The sequence below is a fragment of the Quercus robur genome, chromosome 8 (genome assembly GCF_932294415.1).
Source record: "Quercus robur chromosome 8, dhQueRobu3.1, whole genome shotgun sequence".
Lineage (NCBI taxonomy): Eukaryota > Viridiplantae > Streptophyta > Magnoliopsida > Fagales > Fagaceae > Quercus > Quercus robur.
This window is the reverse complement of record NC_065541.1, coordinates 5,451,757-5,462,520: the sequence shown is the minus strand read 5'-3', so window position 1 is coordinate 5,462,520 and position 10,764 is coordinate 5,451,757. Positions and strand designations below refer to the sequence as shown.

At 33.2% G+C, this 10,764-nt stretch overlaps 1 protein-coding gene across 1 annotated transcript; it reads right to left on the bottom strand.

Moving 5' to 3' along the window:
- Positions 1-1,709: 1,709 nt before the first annotated feature.
- LOC126694284 (cellulose synthase-like protein E6) lies at positions 1,710-8,011 on the bottom strand. The gene is made up of 8 exons (XM_050390436.1): positions 7,581-8,011; positions 5,043-5,361; positions 4,125-4,265; positions 3,908-4,039; positions 3,393-3,605; positions 3,066-3,290; positions 2,601-2,948; positions 1,710-2,342 (listed from the first exon to the last, which is right to left on the bottom strand). The coding sequence occupies exons 1-8, from the start codon at positions 8,000-8,002 to the stop codon at positions 1,797-1,799; spliced, it is 2,346 nt and encodes a 781-aa protein (XP_050246393.1). The 5' UTR covers positions 8,003-8,011; the 3' UTR covers positions 1,710-1,796.
- Positions 8,012-10,764: the final 2,753 nt, after the last annotated feature.

Sequence of the window (10,764 nt, the reverse complement as noted above, 5' to 3'; positions counted from 1 at the left end):
TACATTGACAATACAATATAAACTAATAATTATCCTAAATTTTTTTTTAGAGAGAGTTTCAACCTATGGCGTCCGCTCTTGATGATAACTCTTTATCATCAGACCAAGATACCAATCAGTTTTTGGTATATGCGGAAATTAAACCTCAGATCTCTTATTCAACCATCATAGACTTTACGAGTTGAGCTAACTAGAATCTACTAATTTTTAATTTTTAGATATGATATATTTAAAGCCATACCACTTATTCGAGAATAATGAATTTAATAAATGTTATTAATTCTAATTCCATAAAGATATGCATTCAAAATGAGAAAATGTGTGGTATCATTACTAATTTTTTTATTTATAAAATTTTAATCTATAACGTTTGCTTTTGATTATTGTGTTTTTTATTATTAGAATAAGATACCAATAAATTTTTAGTACTATAGGCAGGGATTAACCTCAAATCTCTTATTTAATCATCAGAGACTTTATCAATTGAACTAATTAAAATGACCACTATCAACATTATTACACCGATTTAATCACGCATGAAACCCATCTACTTGTGAGAGGCAAGTCTCATACGCTGGCCATGAGATACCTCCTCTATTGCACCAATAACATACCACCAATCACTCTCATATCAACATTATTACACCGATTTAATCATGCATGAAACCCATCTACTTGTGAGAGGCATGTCTCATGCGCTGGCCATGAGATACCTCCTCTATTGCACCAATAACATACCACCAATCACTCTCATCTCGTACTATTTTTTTTTTTGTCTTGATTCTCTCTCTGTCCCCTCTTAATCATTCTTTCTTTTCTTTTTTTTCCATCACATCACCATTCTCTCTCTCTCTCTTAATCATTCTTTCTTTTCTTTCTTTCCATCACATCACAATTTTCTACGTCACCCCCTCTCTCACCGGTAAAAAAGAAAAGAAAAAACTCTATATACTCATCATTATCTTTTCCCCCCTCATCCATTCCAATCCCATCATTTATTATTATAGTGTAAAATAATAAGAACTAATCACAAATATTTTATCCTAAAGAAAGAAGCAAATCATATATGTCAGCTATAATGTTAATATCACCCCCATCCCTAGAGCACTTTCAAGTGTTTGTATTATTATTCCTATTAAAAATAGTGTTTGTATTATCAAAAAATCACCTCAATGTTGTAAATTTTCTTGACCAAAATGTGTTTATTATAAAGTTAATTGGATATACTAATTAATTATTTTGTAAGCAGATTAATATTAACAAAAAAAAAAGGGTGAAATTACCATATTTTACAAAATAAAAGGCCTAGATTCGAGTCCCGCTACCAGCAATACTCCTTAGTAGATGATTTGTAAGTCCAATGTAAATCATATCTAAGGCTTGGGCTTGCCCTGATCTTAATATGGGGTAGCCTCCCCTCACCTAAACTTATAGAAGGGTGGTGTATGATAGAGCCAACACGATCCAAGCATAAATTAGACCATCTCCTCCTAGCCTTCAACAGCACTGGCTAAATCAAAGACCTTATCTTAAAAGGAAGACCTATATATCACATGGCTACTAAATTATAGGCATCAAACAAGCTAATGACACTAAAATGACAAATTTGGACAAAATTGAGGATGGTACACTGGTATATTGATCATTACAAGTAGCAAGCTAAGAATAATATGCAAGATCAATTAGTCTAATATTATGAACTCCAAATCAAGAAAAACATTATTGATTCCCCCAATTAAGCTGAAGATGTGTAGTAATGTCAATGTTGCTATAATCGTACATCAAATGCATGGCTACTAAACTATAGGTATCAAACAAGCTAGTGAAACTAAAACAACAGATTTTAACAAAACTGAGGATGGTATACGACCCTCATCATTGCGGATGAAGAGTGCTTGGTACACTGGTATATTGATCATGACAAGTAGCAAGCTAAGAATAACATGCAAGATCAATTGGTCTAATTTTATGAACTCCAAATCAAGAAAAATCTTTTTGATTCCCCCAATTAAGCTGAAGATGTGCAGTAATGCCAACACTGCTATAATCGTAACCATGATGGTTGAGCTTCCAAACTCTATGACTTCTTCCTCGTACCTCTTCAACACATCTTCTATAACTACCTTAGTTGTGATAGCAAATGTTGTTTCTGATAGGCCTAATTGCCTGCTAATGGTGTCAATGAACCCGAAAAAGTACGAAGTAGTTCTTCGGATCAACCAGATTCGCTGCCCATTCCACCAAGCTTTGAGTGTATCCCCACAACTGAGGGCCTCAGCTATGCTGCAAGCATTCCTGGCTACAAAAACATAGGCAAAGGGCCAGAACCATATGCTTTCAACCTGGAAAGATGAGACCATGAAATCAGTATATATAAGCTTTATATTATGAAACATGGAACATCATAAGAATGCACTCTTCACTCTGCTTGATTTGTTGCATAAATTGTTTGCACACCCAACTTAATAAAATGAAAATTTTTATGTTTAATCCATAATCAGAGGGCTATTGAAGGTGCACAACGCATATATCTTGTTTTTATGATGTCAACTATGCATTAATTTATACTATTAGAAAAGAAAAAGGTAAAAGAAATAAACCTGGGGGAATAAGGAAATTCCATGAAACAGGCAAAGAGGAGGAACAATCACATAATAGAGTGTTGGGAAGGAAATTGGAGCCCATAAAAGATACATACAATATCCCATTTGGGCACCCAATTTTATCTTGCCATGCCCATATGTGAAAGGGCAATATTTGGAGAAAAATATTTGAAACATGCCTTCAGACCACCTCTTTTGTTGAACAAGAACTACATCTAAGGTAGTTGGAGCAACACCCAGGAAGGCCTTTCTATTTGGATTATAATAAAGTGATTTCCAGCCCCTGCATTGGATAGCCAAGCCAGTTACAACATCTTCAACCGGGCACCCATAAATCACTCCCATCTGCAAATTCATAATTACAATTTTCAAGATAAAAGTTCCAAATGCACATGTGCGCGTGCATACACACACAAGCAGAGAGAGAGAGAGAGAGAGAGAGAGAGAGAGCGAGAGAGAGACCTTTTTCCCCCACTGAGTGTCTTTCTCATAGTTACAGTTAGCAAGGAATTTTGAAACTTCTTCTAATTCATTAACAGCTTTATCTGCATTTGTTTTGAATTCTACATTCAATTCTCCTCCATAATCCTTAGAATATACTTTACCATAAAGGCTTTCTCTTCTATGGAGACATCCAGTGCCACAATACAGGGCTGCACCATATCCACCTATACCAACAAGCTCAACCTTCATATTTTACCATGAATATTAGTTAGTATATTAGTTCGCCAATTGGAGCAAAGTAGGTTTCTCTTCTTGAAAACAGGGGCGTAGTCATAGATTACTCACGTTATTAGCTACCGAAATAGAACACGCATAAATATCATTCTTGGTAATATTGTCATAATTTTGTGGAAATTGCACAAAAGAGATCTCATGGCCTTTCTTTTCATCCATGAAAAAACATAGTGTCTCTCGTATTATGTCTGCATCATTTGCATACATGTCACAGTCCAAGTTGAGGATAAAAGGGGCATTGCTTATCTTAGACGACACTCTTATCTACACATTTAAAAGAAAATGTCTTCAAAATACCAGAAAAAAAAAAAAAAAAAAAAAAAAAAAAAAAAAAAAAAAAAAAAAAAAAAAAAAGGAAACCATTTATATTATCACGTGGACATGGTCACAAATGCTCAGGTGATCATAATAGAAAATGTTTCAAACTAAACAAACTTTTATTTGTATGCTTTTTTTCATTTCAAATAGCAACATTTTTATGTTGCAGGGAAATTAAAGAACATAATTTGAATGTAAAGTTCTTATGAGAGAATGTACAAACCATGTTACAAATATTGAAAGTTTACCAGTGCATTCATAGCTCCAGCTTTGAAGTTGTGAGACCATTGGGGTCTTTTTTCTCGTGCCATGTACACTAGCGTTGGCAATCGCCCTCCATATATATCAACCGCATTTTCGTCCCTTCCATCAATCATAATCTTTAAAAAAAAATAATGATAATAAATAAAGTGATTTTTTAAAAGGGTGTATCATGAAAATTTTTGGGGAGAATACAAGAGTTACCTTCACAATTGACTGGTGATCTTGCTTTGTTACTTTGGAGTTCCATTCTGAAAATCCTTTGTGTTGGTCCCTTATTTCTTTTGGAATCTCTCCCATTTCAATAGCCGAGTCAATCCGATTTTCCATTTGTTTGTATAGTTTCTTTAAGAAACATAAAAATGTGATCAACCAATTTGTCATCAAGAAAAGTCAATTAATCTAGGTTAAGGATCATGCAATAAGTTAGTTCACTTCATGCCTCTTGCAATTAATGGTTTACGCCTAGGTACAGTGTACATATCATGGCTCATGCTAGTAAATTGCAACAAATTTTGAAATCTCCTCCAACTTATTATATAATAATTCAAATCAAACATCCATCAAGTTACGCGCAACTATTAAGATGGTTATTTGAATCATGTATAGTGGGTTTGAAATTTTTGTTCTTTGAAATTATTTGAGGAAAAATTGATCAACCGTGAAGCCGACTATAATTTGTAGATGACATGTACCATTCATGATTCAACATAAGGAAACTGTGGGGGAGGATTTTGTTCCACACCCTGATCAAGTGTGGGGTTTGGGATTTTTGGGGTGCTTTTGACCCTCTGACACCCTAGTCCCACATCGGCAAGAGATGCGCCCCACTCATGGTTTATAAGCCCTTGGAGGGCCCATGAGTGTACCACTACAACACATGTGGGGCGCATCTCTTGCCGATGTGGGACTAGGGTGTTACAGGGTCAAAGCACTCCAAAAATCCCAAACCCCACACTTGGTATTGAGAACAAAACCTTGCGGGTTTGGCTCCCCAAAGAGGACAAACAGCTTGTGGGGCGTGGAACAAAATCCTCCCCCACAGGAACTATTAGGGTAATGACATCTTTTTTACCTTTTAGTTCGATCAACCTAGCCTAACTAAACCTGCCATGAAGTTACCTTGATAGCCAACCATTCTTGGGCATATTTTATGTCATGAACGTCAATTTGTTGGGAGAAGTAGGCACCTGGGAATCTTGGTTCGACATTAAATTTTTTACAAAAGGGTATCCAATGCTTAGAGAAATTAGAGGCCTCGATGAGAGCATAGAATGTCAAATCTGACCCACCATCATCAGAAAGATAAACACTTAACTTCTCAGGTGGATAATTGTATGACATGACTGATAGGACAGTGTTGATCACCATAGTTGGTGGCTCCATCTTAGGGTCTGCTGTGCACACGAAAATGTCAACACTTGGTAACTTGTCTTTGCATCTGTAAAATGCAAAGAGAGTATAAATTGAGGGGAAAAAAATGAGCCTAAATTTTTTTATTTTACCCCCAAAAAAAATTGTTGTAGGAAATTGATGGAGGAATTTGATCTAACAACATATTAGATTATTAGTCCACCATTACCAATGGTCCTTTTTTTTTTTTTTTTTTTTTAACAACTTAATAAGAATCCAATATGCGATTCCTACTCTAGTGGGATAAAAATCATTAATTTGACCATATGTGATTCCTAAATAATACTAATAACAAATGATTCCATATATAGTGCCCTGCGGGTAGTGGTCATACCATGGCCTCCCAAACTTATTAAAAGGACTTTTTTTTTTTTTTTTTTTGGAGAAATCTTCTCCAACTCATTATATAACGGCTTATAAATTTATATGCATATGTTATTTAAACAAATGATATTACTAATTAAATAGGTCTTGTGACTAAAAATACATATTAAAAATTTTATCAATCACCACGTAATAGGTTGAAGGAATTTTCCTCTAAACCAGTTTGAAGGTAAACTTTTTCCTCCTCAAATTCTATTTTGATTTAAGGATTTAAAATTAATAGATTTAATAAATAATTATTATATAATTACTTGATATAAATTTTTACAAAAAAATTTTTAGATTTGAGGGTTGTACTTCAACAAAAATAATACTTGCGTAATGAATTCGAAAGAGCAAGACTTAGTTACAGTACTTAGGTGCTGTTCTTTAGGTTCTCTTTTTAAGATTTTGCCATATAAATTTTTTCTCTTCGGATGGAAGTGTACTTTTTAGTTAAGTAGTCACATGACTGAATTTTAAGAGAGGAACCTAAGGTACAATACCTAAAGTGCTATACTTAAGTTTTGTCCACTTCGAAATAACACCTTGGATACATGTACATTTCAAATTCACATATTAATTCCATTCATGAATTTCGTGTATAGAAAAAATTTGTATAGGATTCTCTCGATCCTGCTCCATTTGGGCTATTGGAGTTAATGAGTATTTATGAGACAAACTAAGTAGCATTCGTGCTAGAATATGGACTATCGAAAAGACAAGTGACAGTTCTTTGAAATGAAATTCTATTGGTTATAGTTGAATATTGCATAGCTATTCATTAATTGCTAGAATTAATAGCTTTAATTTTTTTTTTCCACTGGACTTGTAATAACTAATAAGTCCAAGTGGCACCTCCCCACTTTATAAAAAAAATGGTGCCTCCCCATGTACTAGATGCATTGGGTCTGGGATGTTGAGCAGTACGTGGAAGCTGAAGATCTAGTGTAGTAATTGACTAATTTCTAACCATTTCAAAAAAAAAAAAAAAAAAAAAAAAAAAATCAACTATTTATTTTCCCTAAGTTTTTACTATTTTGTGTTTGTGTGTGTGTTTTTTTTTTCTTTTCATGTAAACCTTTTAAAAAATGATATGTACACAGCACACATATTTTAATAATACTTTCACAATAAATCTTAAGAGGCTTTTTTTACTGCTTATAATTTGAATTCATTATTTAAATTACTTTTTTTTTTCCAATAAATAATAGTCAATAAAAATAATTACTTAGGATTTATTGTGAAAGTCTTATAAAAATATTATGGACATAATGTTTTTCAAAAGTTTTAGTCCATTTGAAAACACAAATGCATCATAAGAAGATAATTTCCAGCTAATATTTTATTTATAGAAAATATTAGTCATTTTACACACACAAAAAAAAAAAAAAAAAAAAAAAAGAAAAAGAAAAGAAAAGAAAAGAAGAAGAAGAAGAAGAAATTTTTAGTCATTTCAAAAATCACCTAACATGGGGCTCGTTGCTCCTTGAGATCCCAAGCTGAATATTTCATGATAACTAAATAATTACTATTTTTTTGTTTCCATATATTTTCTAGGATTTCAACCAATGAAAAAAAAAAAAAAAAAAAAAAAAAAAAAAAAAAAAAAAAAAAAAAAAACTCAGGACTGTACTAAGATTAAAATCATGTTTCAGGGAGATATATATATATACACAAACTTACTGTATCAGTTGGTCACCATGATGATGGGTTGCCAACTTAAAGAAAATTATGAAAAAAAAGGCTTAGAGAAAAACAGGAAAATAAATAAATAAATAAATAAAGTAGGAAGTTGCATCAAGATGAAGCTTTCCCTGTATTCATGGCTACAGTTCTCACCTAAGTGTATGGGAGAGAGAGAGAGAGAGAGAGAGCCCTAACCTGTTTGAGAGTCTTTCCTTGAAAGGGTGATTATAAACAACCTTAAAACGACAAGACTGAGTGAGTATCCAGTACAAACCAAAGCATAGCTCAGCCATGAACATACCAATCCAAGCCCATCTCCCTTGTTCTCCAGCTCTTGGGATATGAGTCAATCTGTAAACCCATATCAAACATATACCAACAAAGACTGTGAAAGCAAACACCTTATATGCACCTCTAAATCTTGCTTCTTTTGTCTCAAACAATGGAAGCATAACTGCGTCTTCTCCGCCGCCTCCTTTTCCCATAGTGTGTGTGTGTGTTTCTGAGTATGCGTTTGTGGTCTCACGATCGAGAAATTGAGTTAGAAGGAAGACCACTAATTTCTGTAGTTGATGCAATGATATTTCTTCTAGAAAGACAAAAGAGATTTTTTTCATGGAGTAATATTAGAAGAGTCTGGTTAATGTGTGTCCTTAGGACACACATTAAGTTTTTTATTTTTAGAAATATTTTTTCGAGAATTGAAAAAGCTGTCATTACTTTTTTAATTCTCAAAATTTTTTTTTTCAAAAATAAAAATTAATGTGTGTCCTAAGGACACACATTAATAAAATCCATATTAGAATTAACTTTCAAATTTACATCATAATCTTCTCCACTACCTTCCTTTCCCATGTGACCATGTTCTTGTCAGTTGTCTTTTTTTCGGCTGTGTGTGTGTTTTTGAGCATGTGCTTGTGGTCTGTTTACTCGAAAAGATCGAGTTAGGCAGACTAATTCTTCTCTATTTGATGGGACAGACAGACTATTTCTGTAGTTGATTCAATTATATATATTTTAATATGAAAAAGACGAGATTTTTTGTTTGTAGTAATAAACTTAAGGGTCGGGTTAAACTTAGAGCACATATTAACAAATCTATTATTGAAAAAGTTTTATTGAGGGTTGAAAAAATTGTTAAAATTTTTTTAATTCTCGATAAACTTTTTTCAAAATTTGTTTACCCTTAAGGCACACATTAGTAAAATCTATAAACTAATAATAGAATTAACTTTCAAATTTACCTCATATTTTATCATCAGTGTTATGATTTTTTTTTTTTTGAACAGGAGAAATTCTATTAAAACAGGAACAAAAGAAAGGGATAGGTTTCTGATGATCTCAGGCTCAAATGTTGTTTGTAGACTTGGTTCAAGCTCAAGCGAAGCTTGAACGTTTCACATTTGTTGTTGAGCCGAGTTTGAATGTTCAATACTTGACAAAGCTCGGTTCGTTTACGGCCTGGACACCCCCACATGCAATCGCAATAAGCCAAAGAGTTCAAATTTCTTCTTACAACAGAAAATTTATAATCAACAAAATTAATTATTTCGCATGGAGGAATATCATCTAAGATTAAGGACTCTTACCAAGGAGACTTGCTATTAGGATCCACCAAGGCACCAACGACGATAAGACCAATATTTTAACATCTCCCTTAAAGATAACTCAAGGGAAGCCCATCTTAATAACTACAGGCACAGCAAAAAGCTTTTCCCTTTTGCGCAAAACGAATTACCTTGCTCTGTGACCTATGCTATGTCCAAACGTGAGAGTCATAGCCATCCTCTCTTTTGCAACATGCATGGTTTTTCAAGTCAATAGACTACTCTTTCCAAGCTTTACAGCAACTTTATAGTTTCCCTCACTAAAACAATTGGGTTAACACACATGTTGTCATGAAGCACCTTGTTTCTAAGCTACCAATTTATTTCTTTCTTTATTTATTTTTAAGAGTCCTAAGCTTCCAAAGTTGATCACAAACTACCGCAAAAAAAAATAAAAAATAAAAAATAAAAAATTCTCACTCCTTTCTCTCTAATACTCAAAGCATTAGCTTATAAGCTCACAACTTTTAGCTTTTTTTTTTTTTTACTTTTATGTACAATTTTTTAAAGCCTTCCGCATTTTTTCACATTTTAAAATTTTTTCAAGGTACAAGTATACTTTAGCATACCTTAACAAAAAGTTTTTAGTAAAATGTTAGATAAATTGTTCCCAAATGAACACGTAACTTAAATGGATTAAGTATCACATGAACCCACCTTAAGATAGAACTGATATTTAGCCTATTTATTTATAAAAACCATCTGAGTTTGACAAAAACAATTATGTAACAGGGCATTGAGCAAAAAAATTAAAACATGCACAGATGTTTCCAAAATTCTCTTTACATAGCGAGTATGACTCTTCTTGCACCTGGAATCTATGTATAGCATTCCCCTTGTTGGCCGGCGGCAGTATGTCTTAGGCTAACTTCTATAGCATTAGCTTTAGTTTTTCATGGATTTTAATGTTCCAAAGCTTGGTCCAGTCCTTTTATAGAGGGATTTTGATGTAGACCTTTCTTCTTCTTTTTTTTTTTATTTTAACAGAGAAAGAACCATTGTGCTTGGTGCTTGACAGATCTGATTTTCTTTTTCTTGAAGTGGAATGTGGTTTGAGGCTCAGGTCTTCTAGTAATTATCAGAACGATTCGTTTGCAGCATTATTTCTAACAAGGTACACTTTGTTGGAAACAAAACCTTTTTTCCAAGATTCCCTCAATATTCATATAAAAAAATAAAAAAAGTGACCAAAAGAAGTATGAAAGCATCACCTTAGCCACTTTTACTTGGGAACCACCCTCTAATTTTTAAGTTGGTAATAGACTTATGAGTTAATTAAGATTGGACCATTCTTTGCTTCTTTTTGTATGAATTATACAAGTAATACGACAAAAAGAAACATCCAAACATCACTCTTTTAATTTGAATCCCACACCTAATCTTTGGGCACATAAGATTTGGTCTTGGTCTTGGGCTTATTACTTTGGGCACCTAATCTATGTTCCCCACTTTTTTTTTTCTTTTTTCCCAGATGATTTTTGTATCAGTTTGGTCTCTTTTGATTAGGATGTACCATTTGATATGTCAGCACAATATTTGGTCACGTCACACATATTAGGCCATGTACAACAGAATATTATGTTGCAGGCTTAAGGAAGACCATTTTTTGTTTCTTTTTTCCTTCTTTATGGAGGCTCAAAAGCCCAAGGAACACCTTAAAGTGGTCATAGCTAAGGTTTGAAATTTATTATTATTATTATTATTATTATTTTTTGGCTTTGCCTCTCGTTTCTATTACATATCTTCTTTTTTTACCTTCATGATGTCCCATT

Coding starts and splice junctions, on each gene's coding strand:
- LOC126694284 (XM_050390436.1), bottom strand. CDS start 8,002: ATGAAAAAAATCTCTTTTGTCTTTCTAGAAGAAATATCATTGCATCAA. Junction 5,362..7,580: donor AAGGAAAGACTCTCAAACAG/GTTAGGGCTCTC, acceptor TGCATTTTACAG/ATGCAAAGACAAGTTACCAA. Junction 3,606..3,907: donor CTGGAGCTATGAATGCACTG/GTAAACTTTCAA, acceptor TTAAATGTGTAG/ATAAGAGTGTCGTCTAAGAT.